The sequence below is a fragment of the Pseudorca crassidens genome, chromosome 20 (genome assembly GCF_039906515.1).
Source record: "Pseudorca crassidens isolate mPseCra1 chromosome 20, mPseCra1.hap1, whole genome shotgun sequence".
Taxonomy (NCBI): Eukaryota; Metazoa; Chordata; class Mammalia; order Artiodactyla; family Delphinidae; genus Pseudorca; species Pseudorca crassidens.
This window is the reverse complement of record NC_090315.1, coordinates 10,681,498-10,699,036: the sequence shown is the minus strand read 5'-3', so window position 1 is coordinate 10,699,036 and position 17,539 is coordinate 10,681,498. Positions and strand designations below refer to the sequence as shown.

Genomic DNA, 17,539 nt, shown 5'->3' with positions numbered 1-17,539 from the left:
AATATAAAATAATATAATATAATATACCTTAAATCTATTCAATCCAGTACCCCCTTTAAAAATAATAGATTTTTATAGTATTCCTTTTATTACCAGGAAACAAAATTCATGCACAGCATAACTTATTTGTACGTATAATCTCTAACTTAAAATTATTGCAATACATTATCTGTAGTTTAGAAAAGAAAAATACACTCTACAATCCTTTGCTAGACATGTGTGTTTAGGAATGAAGCATGTGTTTGGGTTTTAGAAAGGTGGTTTGTGTATATGGCATATATGAGGTCAGCCCAGCTAGGTTCAGGGTGGCTCCTGGAATCAAACAGATCAATATTTCCACAGTGAAGTGTGGGCTGTTTATCCCACCACAGTGGGATAAATATAGATGACCAAAATAGCCCGGGTCGGGTCAGGTTTTGCTGTCAAGTACACTAGACAACAATCTCTCCTTTTCAGAGCTATTTGGATCCTGGAATTGTGGATGACTGATGGTGAGCCTGTAATCTATGATTCAATATGAAGTGTTCCATTAGGTCAGTGTTCTCAGACACTACAGGGCCCGATGCTCCGGCTTTTGATGAATGATAAGTTTAGATTTAAGGTGAAGAAGACAAGATTCAGTCAGATTTTTATCTTTATATTTGACATTTTGAAATAAGAGCTAAATAAAAAACATTCATATGTCTATTAAGAGAGAAAGCAAAACAGGGTGACCAGCTAGATTGTCTGGGATGCAAATACCCTAAGGAGGGAGAATGTCAGTGATCTGATTCTCTGACATGGTGAGCACTCGTAATACCAACTTTTGCCCCAAACAGGGTATGATCTTCCCTTGATTCACATGTAGTTGCTTTCCTGGAAAATTCAGAGTATATTAAAATCGTGTAAAATTTCTGCTGTTTATATGTAAAATGGGAGCCGCTGTAGCCTAAGATGATCCTTAACAGATTCTTCCTGCACCTACGAACTCGGGCAGGAACCCAGGAAACCCCTCCTGGTCTGGGCTGCACCGTGCATTGCAAGAATCTGGGTTCCCTGGCCCTGGCCACCAAATACCAGAAGTCTTACAGATTCACATACATCTCCCGGGACTGCCCCAGCTACTGGGTCTTGCTCACTGAACCCTGAAGGAGGGATGTGCCAGGGAGGTGGGGTCTCAGGGCGCTCGGAGGGGCCTCCTGGCCTCCCAGAGTGGAGCGACAGATTCTCCTGCAGGGGCCGCCAAAGCGCTGAGCACGCGAGCAGGGGACTCCGGCCACAGTGCAGAGGCGGGGCAGTTACCTGCATCTACACCAACATACACATCAGCGTCTGCATAGGGAACCACGACATGCAAGAGACTTTTACATGTGTGTGATTATAGCCGTGCGTGTGTTTCACATGTTTTATTGATGACAGGTGCCCTTATTTACAGAACCCAGATTATGCGTCACTATCTGTGCGTGCAACAACGTGTATCCACGTGCCAGCATCAACAAACAGGCTCACATCAAGGCATGCCTAATGCCAAGACATATATCTTGACCATGGTATGTACTGACACGTCTATTTGTCAGAATCCACGTGTTGCTACTGACTTGTGTGTTAATGGCAGCCTGTTACCTGACACCTATGTGTGTGACATCAAAATGCACATGGGCATGTATGCACGTGGACGTGTGGGTAGTGGCCGTGCCTGTCTGAGCCTCGTCTGTCCGCCCTCCAGGATGGAGCCCCTTGGCTGGCAGGGGAGTGGAGATTTGGAAGCAATCATCCAATCTACCCCAGGGCGCATTATTTTTTTATTAATGCAGTTTTCAGAAATGACTCTCCGAGCCACAGAGAAGTTAAATAACATGGTCAAGGTCACACAGCTGGCACGTGATGGAGCCCAAAGGCTGTCTCTAGAACCATATATTGAAACCACTAAACTATAGGAAAATAATGGAGCCCACCTAATGGGGCTGTCATGATGTTCCAGTCAAAGCAGAACAGCACTGGGCACAGAACGCTCGCCCTGCTTACGTCCATCGTCTGATTCCAGGTTGGCCTTGGCTTGAGTTTGGAGGGATTTTCTGCCCCTGGCCGTGTTCCAGGAATGCCAGCTGACCTTTATAAACCCATACTATGAGGAGTCAGAGCCAGGGGAAGGGAGAGCAGAGAGAAAATCAGATCACAAGAGGCAGCAGTAGAGAGGTTAGGAGCAACTCCCCCCCAGTCTTGGGCAGTAGGGAGGGTGAGTCTTACAGAGGTGAACACCAGCAACTCAAATGTCTGAGCAGATGTACAGAAAACAGTAGCCGGAGATGCTGACTTGTCAGATTGGGTGTGTGCTTGGTTCTGGGGTTTTGTTGCTGAACCCTATTTCCCTGTCAATAAATCAAGCATTTTTTCTCCAATATCCCAAAGCCTAAGACTCTACCTCCACGGTGCTGCTCATAGCAGAGCTCCAAGATGTTCTATAAAGAGTGTGGGAGATATTTCTCCAAAATGGCGACAATAATATTTCCAGTTCCACGTGCTCTTCCTGTGGAAGCTTGACCTTTCCCACCAAGAAGTAGAATCTGGGGACTTCCCTGGTGGTCCAGTGGTTAAGACTCCATGCTTCCAATGCAGGGGGCCTGGGTTCGATCCCTGGTCAGGGAATTAGATCCTGCATGCTGCAACGAAGATCCCGTGTGCCACAACTAAGACCCGGTGCAGCTTAATTAATTAATTAATTATTTTAAAAAAGAAGTAGAGTCTATTTCCCTCCACTGGGCAGGACTTTGTGATTGCCTTGATGAAAAGAAGTGACACTGCATGACTCCCAGGGCTAGGTCATAAAGGAGACACAGCTTCTGCCTGTCTCCTCACTCACTCACCCTCTCCCTTGGGGCTTGGCTGCCATGATGTGAGGAAGCCCAAGCAGCTACATGGAAAGGTCACATGTAGATGTTCCAGCCACAGCCCCCAGGTGAGGTCTCAGCTGACAGGCAGCATCAACCACCAGGCATGTGACTGAGGAAGCATCAGATCATTCCTGCCGACAGTCTTTAAGCTGCCCCAGCTGATGCCAAGTGGAGCAGAGATGAGTTGTCTCCACTGAGCCCTGCCCAGATTGCAGATTCATGAGCAAAATAAATCTCGTTTGGGTGGTTTGTTTTGCAAATGAGAGAGCTTCCAGTTCTTTCCAACCTGTGGGGAAAGAGGACTTCATTCAGACCTAACTCAGATGTCACTTTCCTGCTGAAAAGCCTTCTATGTTTCTATCTCCCTCAGAGTGAAAGCCAACACAACCTAAAAAAAACTCACCCTGCATGATCTTTCCACACCACTGTCCACTTCCTCCCCACATCATCTCTCTGATCTCATCTCCCAATCTTCCCATCCATCCCTCTGCTCTAGCCACACTGGTCTCCTTGCTGATCCCTGAACTTACCAGGCAAATCCCACCTCAGGACACTTGCACTGTTTTTTTTCCACCGTAGATTAGCCTTGCCCATTCTGGAACTTCATGGAATTGAAATCACATAGTAATTCTCTTTTGTGTCTGTCTTCTTTCATTCTGCATAATGATTTTAAGATTCATCTGTGTTGTATGTGTATCAATAGTTGATTCTTTTTTCTTACTGAGTAGTATCCATTGTATGGGTGTACCACAGTTTGTTTATCCATATCAGTATAGTAATATGTTGATGTGTGGGTGAACCTCAATATCTTTTCAGTCTGTCTCCTCTCCTTTACCCCCATTGCCCCTTCTCTGGCCCAGGCATCTCTTCTTTACACCCAGATCTGCACCCCAGCCTCCCTCCTGTTCTCTGACCTTCAGTCTCACCCCTGTTATCCACTCTCCACATGGCAACCAGAGGAATCTTTTTAAGGCACATATTGTGTTCCTGTCCTGCTCAAAACTCTGCCATGGCTCCCCAGTGCTCCCAGGATATTGCCCAAACTTCTTTCATGGCTTTCAGATCTGGTTTGATCTCACCTGCATGCACCATTCCAGCATCACTGCCCACCTCCTCTCCTTACACTCCACGTTGTAGCCACAGGTACCTTTCAAATATCTCAAGGTCCCAAGCTCTTTTTTTTGCCTCCAAGCCATTGCATTCTCTTCCCTCTGCCCAGAATACTTTTCTCTCTCCCTCTCTCTCTCTCTTTTAATAAATTTATTTATTTTATTTATTTTTTTTTTGCTGTGTTGGGTCTTCATTACGCGGGCTTTCTCTAGTTGCTGCCAGCGGGGGCTACTCTTCTTGGCGATGCGCGGGCTTCTCATTGCGGTGGCTTCTCTTGTTGCAGAGCACGGGCTCTAGGCGTACAGGCTTCAGTAGTTGTGGCTCGCAGGCTCAGTAGTTGTGTCGCACGGGCTTAGTTGCTCCACGGCATGTGGGATCTTCCCAGATGAGGGCTTAAACCCCTGTCCCTTGCATTGGCAGGCGGATTCTTAACCACTGCGCCACCAGGGAAGCCCTCTCTTTACCTTCTTCACTCTTATTCATCCTTCAGGTCTCTGTTCAGAGGTCTCCTCCTTAGGAAACCTTCTCGACAACCCCCCCAGTCTGGGTGAGGTGCCTGCACTGAGCTCCCATAGTTCCTGGTGGCTCGGATCACTCTGCATTTTAATAATGTAAAGCTCTCCCCTAAGCTCCAGCTCCAGGAACAAAACTTGTCTCTCCAGAAAAACAAGAACATATCCCTTTTAAAAAAAAAAAAATAATTAATTTATTTAGTTTTGGCTGTGTTGGGTCTTCGTTGTTGTGCACGGGCTTTCTCTAGTTTCAGCGAGCAGGGACTACTCTTCGTTGTGGTGCGCGGGCTTCTCATTGTGGTGGCTTCTCTTGTTGCGGAGCACGGGCTCTAGGCGTGCGGGCTTCAGTAGTTATGGCTCGTGGGCTCTAGAGCGCAGGCTCAGTAGTTGTGGCACACTGCGCTTAGTTGCTCCGCGGCATATGGGATCTTCCCGGACCGGGGCACAAACCCGTGTCTCCTGCATTGGCAGGCGGATTCTTAACCACTGTGCCACCAGGGAAGCCCCAAACAAGAACATATCCTTTTAGCAAAAATTGGAAATCATTTCGAAGAACACATTTCCCATATCACCTTTGCTGCCAGGAACCATCAAGTGAAGTTTAACACTAACCTAGATCATAGATGCCTGGCACATCTGTGTATATAAGTTTTAGTCCTGTTTTAATGTTTGTTTAACAAATGTCAATTTTCCTTGGGCACCGTAAATCCTCAGATTGGCTATCTGCTATGACTCAGATAGCCTCTGCTTCCTCGGATAGGACCTGCTTCTCCTGCAGCCCTTCCTAATTTTGACCTCTCATTCACATGTCTCTGTACTGAGGCTCAGGAGATATTCTCTCAGTATATCAAGATTCTTTTGGGGGTAAGCAGCTGAAATCAACTCAACTAATCTAAGCACAAAGTAAATGAATAAAACAATATTTAACAACAACAGCAACAACCAAAAAACCCATAATGGTTCTAAGATTAAAATGGACTTCAGGTATGGCTGGATCCAGGCACTTAAGTGCTAGTGTTAGGACTGTCTTTTACAAACTTTCATTTCTGCTTTCCTCTGCATTGACATTCAGCATAAAGCCTCTTCTTTCATGGTAACAGAGCCCCATGAGCTCCAGGCTCACATCCCACCAGCTTGGCAACTCCAGTAGAAAGAGAACCTCTTTTGTGATAGTTGCAGCAAATGTCTCAGGGTTGGTTTCTCACTGGGCTAGATTAGGTCACATGCCTTCCCTGAACCAATCACTGTGATCAGAAAAACAGAATAAACTGGCTAGGTCTAGTCCCTGGAGCTGGTGAGGGGAGGGTTATGGCCAGCCCTATTCAAATTAAATAGACTGAGAGGGGAGAGAAGTGGTTCCCCAAAAGAAAACTGAGTGGGACACTAGGGTGGGCAAAAACCACAGACTTCTGCTATAGTGTCCTCTTCCCTGCCCAAAGCTGGATCCTGAATATTGGTCTGCTATGGATTAGAACCCAACCACCACCACCAACACACACACACACACACACACACACACACACACACACACACACACACACCCTGTTCCTTATCCAATTGTAACACTTTCACCACTCCTTGGTGACCTTGTGCCTCTCCCTTCTTACTTCATTGGTAGAAAGATCATTTCTCCGCTCTTTTGAAAAGTGGGTGTGATTGAGTTTTACATATTTACTTGACATAAACTTGATCACTCACCAGTGAGAACCTGAAAACGGAGTTAGAGAGGCAAGGAGGTGGGGCTGGGGTACAGAGGGTGCCAGACCGGAGGAGTGGGGAGCAAAGGGATTGGGCACTAGATGGAGGGGTGAAGGTGGAAGGAAGGGGCTCGGGACTGAGAGGGAACGATGGGGTACAGAGGGGGGAGGGATTGTAGAACTGGGGTGGGGTCGGGAGTTGGGGGCGGAGAGGAAAAGCGGAGGACTCAGTGGATAGGGAAGGGGTGGAGGCGGAGCTGGGCGACTCAGGAGGCAGGGCTGGGCCACTGGAGGGGGTGGGATTGGAGGTCGGAGGGGCCCACCCGGGGGTAGGAAATGGAGGAGTGAGCCAGGGGTGCGAGTTAGAGGGTGGGGGCTGGAGTGAACTAGGTGGGTTCAGAAGAGTACTGGTGTCGGAACTTGGCGGGAGATACTGGGCCAGAAGGCGCGGCCAGCCGACCTTGCTTGCACCGCGCTGGCGACACTGCTGAGAAGTCCGCGGCAAGGAGTGTGGCTGGGGGGGGGTGTATTCCACTGCACCCGCCCCCTCTACACACACACACACACACACACACACACACACACATACACACACACCTCTCTCTCTCTCTCTCTCTCCCCCCCCCGCACCCCCCCCGGCATTCCAAGTCTTCGTCTCTTGTCCCGCCTCTTTCATGGAAGTGACAGACCGGTCAACCAACCAGAGCCGCGGGCCGGGCGCTGCGCAGCCAACCGCTCGGCGGGGGGAGGAGCTGGGGAGGGGGCTCGCAGGGCAGGGGAGGGGGCTAGGGGCCTCGAAGGGCTCCGGAGCGGCGACTGGCGAGTCATGGCGCTGGGGCTACAGCGCGCAAGGTACTGGGCTTTGGGGTCAGGAATGATAAGAATTGGGGGGCTCCTCTTCCAGCGACCCCTGAGCCGGGTGGGGAAGGCGCGGGTGCAAGCCTAGGGCCACTCGGGCGCGCGGTTGGAGACACATCCCCGCCGCACCCTCCACCCTAGGGGACTGCAGGGGTGGGGGCATTTCCCCAAGTCCAGGCTGCCACGCCCCTCTAGCCAGGAGCGACATCTGGGTCGTGATCCCAGATTTCCTGCTGTTCCGTGTTCGCTTCCCCTCCTGACTGGGGTTGAAACTCGGGGTCCCCATGGAATCGGGGGTAGTTGCGTTTGAGCAGTTCCCAGGCTTCTGCGGGAGGCATTCTCCCTCCACATACTGACCCTTCTGGCCTCCGAGCGCCCAGAATTGAGGTTGTCCTTTGACACCAGACCCCTAGAGTCCTAGGGGATCCGGGGTACCCCCAAATTGAGCCTTCCCAGATATAGGGAGTCCCCTGGAATGCGGAGTCAGCTTCTGAGTTCAAGAGAAGAGAGAGCCTCTTTAACTGGACCCTCCCTGACAGTCTCCCAAACCTTGAGTTGCCTAGAAATAGGCAGAGATGGTCACCTTTCAGAAGCCACCTTGGGACCCTTCCCAGGGGCCTTTTGGAAGGTAGGGTCACCCCTTTTAAGAACAAGAAAACAGCCTGACCCACTTCCCAAAGTCTAGCCTCTTATCTGACTCCTCTACTCCCACCCAGTCCCTGTGACAGTGGGAAGGAGCACCCAAGCCTTATTTGGGGAAGACTCCAGAGAGGGTGCTGTGCCTGATTCAGTGCAAGCTGTGGGAAGCGCCCCCTGCCGCAGAGCCCAGCTGGGGTCATCCCGGACAGGTGGTGGGTTTCTGTATTCCCTTCCCAGCAGGTGCAGATTTGCTGGGGCAGCACAGGGAACTCGTGCTCTGGGTCCACTGCCAGGGGGTCCTATCTGGCCATGTTTTCATGGGACCCCGGAAAATATCCCACGCCCTTGGTTTCTCCTGTCCAATCTGAGGCGTCCAGGAAGCCTCACCCCCTTCCCTCCTCCCTGGCTTCGCAGGTCTGATTGGATCCTTCCCCACCCCCATGTTTTCACTCCCCCCACTTATACACCCCCCAATTCTATTCTAGTCTCTGGCTCTGGGCCTGCCAGGGAACTCTATCCCACCCCTTCTAGGCCAACCCTGGTCTAGCCCCTCCCAGAACCCCTTCCTGCCTAGGTGGGGGCCCCTCTTGGCGGAGCTGGGGCGCTCCCCCCTCCCCATCCAAGGCCAGCCCTCTCCTGCGGTGTCATCCGAGCCCACGTACCACCCACTCATAACTCGCACCCAGATCCCGGCCACGCTCCATCCCCTCCTGCACCCCTAGGATGGCGCTAGGGCCAAAGAGGGTCAGGGTGATGGTGAGTGGGCCCCCCATACTCCCTTCTTCCATCCTTGCCATCCCACCCCAGGCAAGGGTGATTCTTGGGAAGTCCCTGATGGGCATTCGGCCCAGGGTGCCCCTCCGGTCAGAGGGTTCCCAGAGAACATAGGGCTTTGGGTACAGGCGCCCCACGGGATTATCATGTCCTTAGGAAGGAGCAGAGTCAGGGGTAGAGAGACTCCCACCAACCCCCACCCCAAGTCCCTTCTCAAACCCAAAACCTCTCAGGCCACCTTGGCGCAATGCCAAGAGGAGTCCCTGCATGTATTCAACCTAAGCCCCCACCCAAATCCTCTACACTTTTTGCAAGACCCCCAGTACCCAGCTGAATATCAGGAGAGAGAGGCCCAGGAGCAGCCCTGAACGTGGGGAAGGGTGTCCCCGCTTCTCCATGCCTTTGTTCTCGGGTGGCAAGTTCTTCAGGGCAGGGAAGAGGTGGGCTTCTCCCTCTCCTGGTTGTGGGGGGGGGGCACCAAGCCCTAGTCCCCATTCCCAGGCCTTACCCTGGGGCCTCCCAGCCTGGCTCCACCCCCGTTCTCTACTGGAACACAGAGGAAGGGTGGCAGGGTTCCAGCTGCACGTCCCAACCTGGGCAGAGTGCCAAGGGGACGGACCAGGGCTGGGCATGGGGCCAGCTGGGGAGACTGGCCAGCTGGGGAAATCTGGAGGCAGCAGTGGTGGGACAAGGGGAAGGGACTGGGGCCAATGGACAGAGGAGGGGCAGGACAGGGGTCCGTTGGGTGGCATGCCCACCAAAGCATGGCATTTAAGAGCACAGGCCCCCAGATCAGGGTTCAAATTGCAGCTCACCCGCTTCCTGGCTTGTGTGGCTTTGTGCCAGCAACTGCTCTCTGAGCCTTAGTTTTGTAGCCTGGAAAATGAGGGTTATACCTCCCCTCCCCTGCACCCGCTCAAGATGAGAAGCAGTGAGGGGACAGATCTTTGGGGCAGGATACCCGATAGGTGAGCAATAAACTGTGTTCAAGTCCGACAGGGTTCTGAGTAGAAGCAGATACGTGGTCAGACTAACAGAAGCGTTGGGCATGGTTGCGCATTGGTGGAGGGCCCTGGGATTACCAGCTTGGTTACTTGGCTGGGTGATGCAATTGCTCAGAGCCTTGGTTTCTGACTCTGTAAAAGGGAGATCACTTTTCCAGGTTCTTAGGGTTTGTTGAAAGGATTTAATGGGGTCTCTAAGCTCATGAGTGTTTGATCCACCAAAGCTATCATTATTATTAGTATCACTATGATTTCGTTTTCTTCCCAAGGTGTTGTTTAAATCACGTGTGTACTTGCCCACATACACACACCACACCGTGGGGTTACCACTGAAGCCCGAGGGTTTCTCCAGTGCCTACGACGCTCCTAAGCCTTCCATCCCTGATGTGGACAAAGGGGAAATAATAACAGTTGAATCTTTATATAGCACCAACCAATTGCCGGGCCCGGTTCTAAGCCCTTGACATATATTAACTCATTTAATCTTCACAACAGCCCCATGAGTTTGTGCTCTTCTTAGGCTCAGGGAGGCTATGCAACTTGTCCAAAGTCACACAGCTATTAAGTAATGGAGTTGAGATTGGAACCCTGCACCAGAGGAACTAGCCCCGACTCTGTTTAAAGGGAAAGGCCAGAGACCAGGCATCTGTGGAGCAAGTGAGAGGCCACACTTCCTGTCAGAACATCCGGAGAACAGGCTGGGAGCTAGAAGGAGGGTCCCGCTGTAGCCACCAGCTAGCTTCTTCTATGGAGGGAGGAGTCATTTGGCCACAGAGAGGATTATAGAGCCCAGCTGCCCAGGAGGTGGGGGGCCAACCCCACCCCCCAACCCCAACCCCCAACCCCGTTCCTGTTCCTACTCCCTGTTCCCTCTGTCTGGGCCCCCAGCTCAGCGAGGCCCGCCCACCCCCACCCTCTGGGCAGGAAGACAAACAGGGCTGGAACAGAACGGGACAGGAGGAAGGAATGTCCCCTGGGCAGAGCGGGACTGGAGGCCCCTGCCCCCCATCAGCCAGGAGGGAGGGGATGAGGGCAACTGCTGGCTCCCTCCACCCAGCTGCCCCCTTCTGTGCCTCCCACCCACTTGCACTGAGGAGTTCTTTCCCATCTGGAGAGTCAGAAGAGTCCACTCCCCTCCCTCCATCGTGCCTGTGGGTTGGGCTGCAGGTCTCCTGCTCGGGGGTGAGGTTGATGCCCCAGAAGTGGCCTCTGGCTTTTAGGAAGGGGCAGCTTCCCCTCCTAGAGCTTTGCGTCCATGGAGGTTGGCGGGGACGTCACAAGAAAGGAATTAGAAGAATAAAGGCTTTGGAACTTCACTGCCTGACTTCAAATGCCAGCTCCACCACTTAATGGCTTTGTGACTTTTGGGGCAAAGGACTTCACTTTCCAGAGCCTCAGTTTCCCCTTTGTGAAGTGGAGGTTTAAAGTGCTCTCTGCCTAGGGCTTTCTTAGGACTGAATGAGTACACATAGGCTGAGTCCTTACTTAGTGCAACGCCAGACGCATAAATGCTTAGCAACTTATAGCTGCTTATTAATGGTTTTATCAATAGTATCAATATAGATAAGATTACATATACCATACTATATGTAACATACTCTATAATTTTCTTCCCCAAAACTATAATTTGGATTCAGACAGACCTGGAGTTTGACTTTTAAGACAGTGGCAGAAACAGGGAGAAGTACTGAAATCTGGAGATAAACCCAGGGCCATACAACAGAGGAAACTGAAGAGTTTAGGAAGACCAGCGTTCAAACGCTGGCTTCACTCCTTGTGGGCAAGCACTGCACCTCTCTGTGCCTGGGCTTCATCTGTTCAACGGGGAAAATGTTACTACCTTCCTTCTAGGGATGTCTGAGCTAAACGGGTTAATGTAAGTTACACACTCGGCACGGGGTCTGACCTAATAGTAAAAGCTGGATAAGTGGTAGATATTTCTGAAAAAAAATGACACTCATCCTCTCCTCCCAACCCCACATGCAGAATTCAGTCATCTGAAGTGGATTAAAGGGCAGAGATGAGTGGTGAGCCGTTGGCCCTGGGGTTGGTTTGCTGTGTCACCCTGGCAGGGCCCCTGTTGGTGGGTCGTTGGACTTTGAGATCTGTACTCCAAGATTCTGAGGACTCAGCTCAGCTGAGGAGGGGAAAGGGCAGAAGAGGGGGTTCTGGGAGGCTGTAGGGCAGGGGGCCTGGGGGGCTGGAGGCATCTTCTTGCGCCCTCCGTTCCCTGGCTCCTGGCCAGCTCTGCCAGCCCCCTCCCAGCCGGAGGCCTCCCTGTTCCCCGGTCTTCCCAAGCCCGGAGAATAAACAGCAGATAAGTCAGGGAGGGGACAGAGCGGCCCTGGGCACGCCTTGGAGAGGAGTGAGGCACCGGAGGGCAGCATGGGCTGGCGCCGGGACAGATAAAACCTGAGGCAAGGAGCGACTCCACGGTATAATCCACCCAGGCCCAGAGAGCTCCGGCAACTCGCCCGGGCCACACTGCGAGGCCAGCACAGTCGCGGCTCTGCCGTCTCTGAACCCGAGACCCATGTGGCAGCAACCCACGTGCTTGTCCCATCCAACTCTTTCCCTTCCCGGGGCGCCGCCAGTGAACGCTGCCCATGCCCGCAGGTCGAGCACGGAGCTGCGCAAGGAGAAGTCCCGGGATGCGGCCCGCAGCCGGCGCAGCCAGGAGACCGAGGTGCTGTACCAGCTGGCGCACACGCTGCCCTTCGCGCGCGGGGTGAGCGCCCACCTGGACAAAGCCTCCATCATGCGCCTCACCATCAGCTACCTGCGCATGCACCAACTCTGCGCCGCAGGTGAGGCCCGCCCCCGGGAATTCCCACCTCAGCAAGACCCCGCCCTCGGAAAGGTACATCCCAGGGAGGCCCCTCCTCCGGGAAGCCTCATCTCCATAAGACCCCGCCCCCCATGTCTTCCCGGCGAAGCCCCACCCGTCTGGAATCCACTTAGTGGGAGAGGCCCCGCCCCTTCAGGTTCTGGTCCAATCGGAACCCAGTTTCTTAGGAGTCCCCGCCCCCTTAGAAGTCTATCATTTGTGAGGCCCCGCCCATTGGAACGCGCCCTTGGGAAGCTCCGCCTCCTTAGAGTTAGAACCCTAGGGAATAGGAGGCGGGCTAACTCCCTAAGGCATCTGGACCCTTAGGATTTGGTCTCCTGAGAGATCTTCTCGGCTAAGCTTCCTTCCCTTATAATCGATATCCCCAGGAGGCTTCACTGCCCAATATTTAATTACTTGAAAGTGTCCCGCTTCCCCTCCTCAGGTCCCTAGTTCTATTGCTTGTCCCCTTAGTAGCCATTCCCTTGAATTCTCTCCCTGTTAGAATTCTCTGTAGGACGCCTTCACACACACACACACACACACACACACACACACACTCTCTGTAGGACGCCTTCACACACACACACACACACACACACACACACACACACACACACACACACACACACACACACACACACACCCTTGGAATCCCAGGACCCTGAAAAGCTTTTCTTCTGGCAGACTCTGCCCATTAGATGAATTCTGCCTCCTTAGAATTCTGTTGCTTGGGAGTTCCTGCTTCTTTAGAATCCCGCCGATCTGGAAGGTCCTGCTCCAAGAATTCTGAACCCCTGGGAAGCTTGGCCCCCTTGGAATTCTGACTCCTCCTAGGCTTCTTAGAATTTTGACCCCTGGAAATTTCATCCCCTTAAGATTCTGCCCTCCTTAGAGTTCTGTTCCCTTAGGAAACCCCTATCTCCTTAGAATTCTGTACCCCTGGGAGGCTCTGCTCCCTTAGAATTCCAGTCCTTGCCCTCTTCCTTGGACTCCAAGCCACTGGGATGTGCCCCACTCACCTGGAGGTACCTATAAGTTCCTCTGAGTGAAGGAAAGCAGAGGGAGGCTAGCCAGGGTGGCCTTACCGCTGACTAGAGATGCCCCATCCTGGTCCGGACACCAGGGGAGTGGAACCAGGTGGGAGCAGGGGGCGAACCACTGGATGCCTGCTACCTGAAGGCCCTGGAGGGCTTCGTTATGGTGCTCACCGCCGAGGGAGACATGGCTTACTTGTCAGAGAATGTCAGCAAACACCTGGGCCTCAGTCAGGTAAGAGGAGCTGCCTGCTTTGTGCAGGTGATGCTGGGATACAGAGGTGACCAGAACCACCTTAGCCCTATTTTTACAAGGCCCACAGTGCAGAGGGGAGACAAATATGTCACCAGACAGGAAGATTCAGAATGGTCAGGGCTGGGGTGGGGCAGCCTAGGGGGCTGTACCAGCCAGGGGTGGAGGGTGGTACCTGACCCAGCCTGGGTGGGAATTGAGGGCTTCCTGGAGGAGAAGACATCTGAGCTAAAACCTGAAGGGCTTAGCCATTCAAAGGGTATGGCGAATGGATGGGATCAGAGAAGACTGGCGATGTACATGGCCAAGGGAACAGAATATGCAAAGACACAGATGTGAGATAAAACAGCATTTGGGGGAAACAAAGACATTAATCCAAGCTAGGTGCAGAGTGCAATGGGAGAAAGTGAGAGAGAGAAAAGGCTAGAGAGGACATAATTTAGGACCAAAATAGAAAGTTTATCTCTAGGGCACTGTGGAGCCACGGAAAGATTTTAAGCAGGGGAGAGGTTGTGTCAGAAAGGTGGAATCAGAATTTCATTTTATTTAGAAAGATCCCTCTAGGTACTGCACAGAGATAGAATTAGAGGGAGTGAGACTAGCGGCTGGAAAATCCATAAGGAAGTGGATGCAGGGCCCCAAGTGGGAGAAAAGAAGTAGGATTAGGGGCCTGGGGATGGGAGGACAAACAAGAGACACTTAGAGAGTAGAACTAATTTCAGCTGATCCTTACAGCAATACCATTCTTCTTCTTAGCTCACATAAATGGGCTCCACAGTTGGCATCCCTTCCTTTCCCCTGCCTTGTTATCCCACTCTTGGTACCAATTTCTCTGTTAGTTTGAGCTCTTGGGCTCAGGTAGGTGAATGTCTCAAGATCCCAAAGCTCGGAAGTGGCAGGGCTCGGATTCAAATCCAACTACAAGATCTCACTCCTCCCCTATTCAGCATTAGCTCTGGACTGTGGGCTCTGTGGGTCCCCTTTCCTCTGTGTCACCTCCTCCCAGCACCAGTCTCATTTCCTGAATTGAAATAAGGAGTTGGGTCTTCGGCTTGCACAACAAATGGAATTTGAATAGGGTCTCACCTCAGGGCCTTTGCACTTGCTGTTCTCTCTTTCCGGAACACTCCACTCCAGAGAGCCACCTCACTGGCTTTGTTCAGCAATTTGGGTAAATGTCACTTCTTCAAGAAACTGTCCCTGACTACTGCCTCTAAGATAGCGTCCCATCATTTCATCATCTTACCTTGCTTTAGTTTTCTTCATATCACTTAGTATATTGTTTTATGCATGTGTGTTGTTTTGTTTGTTCATTGGCTATCTCCCGCCACTAGCCAGTAAGCTCTGAGAGGCAGGGAATTTGTCTTCATAGCCACTGCTGTGCCCATACCAGGTAGAAGAATGCCCAGCAAATTATATGCCAAAGAAAGGAATGAATGAATGAATGAATGAATGAATGAATAAGGAGACTGGGGAAATAATCCAGGCTCATGAATTAGGGCAGGCTGATGAGGATGGGAGGGAGGAGATGGGTCAGAGGCCCTGGTAAAAATGCTTTTCCTCTAAGACACCCCCTGCTTCCCTCCCTCCCAGCTTGAGCTGATCGGACACAGTATCTTTGATTTTGTCCATCCCTGTGACCAAGAGGAGCTTCAGGACGCCCTGACTCCCCGGCAGAGTGAGTCCTTGGAGATCTCTGCCCCCAAATTACAGAAACTGAGGCTCCATCCTTTCTTTTCTTTTCTTTTTTTTTTTCTTGCGGTTCGCGGGCCTCTCACTGTCGTGGCCTCTCCCGTTGCGGAGCACGGCTCCGGACGCGCAGGCTCAGCGGCCATGGCTCACGGGCCCAGCCGCTCCGCGGCATGTGGGATCTTCCCGGACCGGGGCACAAACCCGCGTCCCCTGCATCGGCAGGCAGACTCTCAACCACTGCGCCACCAGGGAAGCCCTTCATTCTTTCTTCAGCATATCTTCTCCCCCTCTGAAATACTGGACTGAGAAAAATGGGATGAGGATGATGTGGCCCTGCCCCAGGGGAATACAGGGACATGGCTGCACCCCGGGGGTCTAAAGAAGCATAGCATACCCCGTGGAGACCCTCTCTGGGTCGGAAGTCTCAATTTTGGGGATGAGGCTGGGGAGAGGTTAGTAACCAGGGTGCTGGAGGGACTGGGCCCTGTCCCAAGCTGCCCGGTGACCTGCTCCTCCCCCCCCCCCACCCCCGGCCCTCCTCAGGCCTGTCCAAAAAGAAGCCGGAGGCCCCCACCGAGCGGTGCTTCTCCTTGCGCATGAAGAGCACCCTCACCAGCCGCGGGCGCACCCTCAACCTCAAGGCGGCCACCTGGAAGGTGGGCAGGGCCTGGCCTGGAGGAGGGCAAGGGACCTGCTGGGGCTGGACCTGAGCCCTAAAGTCTCACAGTGGGTTGGAGTCCGGGAGTCTCCTGGGCCGGGGATCCAGTGGGGCGTTCTCAGGCTGGGTCTAGTGCATCCTTTGGGTACCTAGGAGGTTGGGGATCTGGGGGTCCTTGTATCCTTCCTTAGTCTGGGTCTCTGTGAGCCTGGGGCTGGGGGTCCTCAGCATCCTGGGCCTGGAGTCTCCATGGGGCTGGAATCCGGGGTCCTCGGAGCTCCCTGAGTCTTAAGAATCTAGAGATTGTCCGAACCTTCTTAGGTTGGGTCTCTGTGCGGTTGGGGTCTGGGGGTCCTCAGAGCTCCCTGAGCTGGGTCTCTAGAATCCTCAGGGATTTCTTCTTCTCAGCTCCCTGAGGGGAGGGGCCTACAGGGAGATACCTCCCCGCCCCTTGGGTAGCCCTAGGCCCAGGTGCATCATCGCCTCGCTCCCTGCCCACCAGGTACTGCACTGTTCTGGACACATGAGGGCCTACAAGCCCCCTGCACAGTCTTCCCCGGCCGGGAGCCCCCACTTGGAGCCCCCCCTGCAATGTCTGGTGCTAATCTGTGAAGCCATCCCCCACCCTGGCAGCTTGGAGCCCCCGTTGGGCCGGGGGGCCTTCCTCAGCCGCCACAGCCTGGACATGAAGTTCACCTACTGTGATGAGAGGTGGGCAGGAGCCAGGGGCCCACCCACCACCTGCCAGCCTGGCTCCTCTTCTTCCTTTCTGCCCAAGTTCATTCACGTCTCCTCTCCTACCCCCCAGCTGCTCTCTCTGCTCTGTTTCTATCTCTCTGACTCCATCTATCTCTGTCTTTGTGTATCTCTCTGTCTCTGAATTGTCTGTGGGTCTTCGTATCTGGGTTCAGACTGCTTGGGTTCAAATGCCGGCTGTGCACCCTTGGCCAAATGACTTCACCTCTCTGTGCCACACTTTCCTCATCCGTCCTATGGAGTGATAGCAGAACCTACTTTGAACAGTTGTTCTGAGCATTCAGTGAGTTGCCTGGTACAAAGCACTCTAGAAGTGCCTATTTTTTAAAATCATTATCATCATGATTACTTTTTATTTCTATTCATTCTTTTTTATCTTTCTTTTTGTGACTTTCTTTCTCTTCCCCTCTCCTATTTCTTTCACGTTCTCTCTTGTCTTTCTTTCTTTCTTTCTTTTTTTTTTTAATATTTATTTATTTATTTTTTGGCTGCCTCGGGTCTTAGTTGCGGCACCCGGGATCTTTCACTGTGGTGTGTGGGCTTCTCTCTAGTTTTGACACGCGGGCTCCAGAGTGCGTGGGCTCTGTAGTTGCGGCATGCAGGCTCTTTAGTTGTGGCACACAGGCTTAGTTGTTCCGCACATGTGGGATCCTAGTTCCCCGACCAGGGATCGAACCTGCGTGCCCTGCATTGGAAGGCGGATTCTTAACCACTGGACCACCAGGGAAGTCCCCTTTTTTGTTTTTTCTTTTCATCACTCTTCCAATTTTTACCTTCTCTCTCCTCCCCTATTAGTTTCCTATGGCTGCTGTATCATGTTACCACAAACGTAGTGGCTCAAAACAATACAAA

At 52.4% G+C, this 17,539-nt stretch overlaps 1 protein-coding gene and 1 non-coding gene across 4 annotated transcripts in view; both read left to right on the top strand.

Annotated features, from left to right (window-relative positions):
* The first annotated feature begins 2,552 nt into the window (after positions 1–2,552).
* On the top strand, positions 2,553–2,625 carry TRNAW-CCA (transfer RNA tryptophan (anticodon CCA)). Its single transcript has one exon. It is a non-coding gene; the product is annotated as a tRNA-Trp (tRNA).
* A 4,344-nt stretch (positions 2,626–6,969) lies between these two features.
* The window catches only part of HIF3A (hypoxia inducible factor 3 subunit alpha), a 31,399-nt gene continuing 20,829 nt past the window's right edge, over positions 6,970–17,539 (top strand). For 2 of the 3 annotated variants that reach the window (XM_067720045.1, XM_067720044.1), the window contains exons 1-6: positions 6,970–7,041; positions 12,081–12,271; positions 13,418–13,563; positions 15,175–15,259; positions 15,817–15,929; positions 16,434–16,642. In XM_067720045.1, the coding sequence (XP_067576146.1) occupies positions 7,016–7,041; positions 12,081–12,271; positions 13,418–13,563; positions 15,175–15,259; positions 15,817–15,929; positions 16,434–16,642 (770 nt within the window). In that variant the 5' untranslated portion in view covers positions 6,970–7,015. Of the gene's footprint in view, positions 7,042–11,638; positions 12,272–13,417; positions 13,564–15,174; positions 15,260–15,816; positions 15,930–16,433; positions 16,643–17,539 lie in introns of those variants that run through there. The other variant, XM_067720043.1, reaches the window with a different exon arrangement.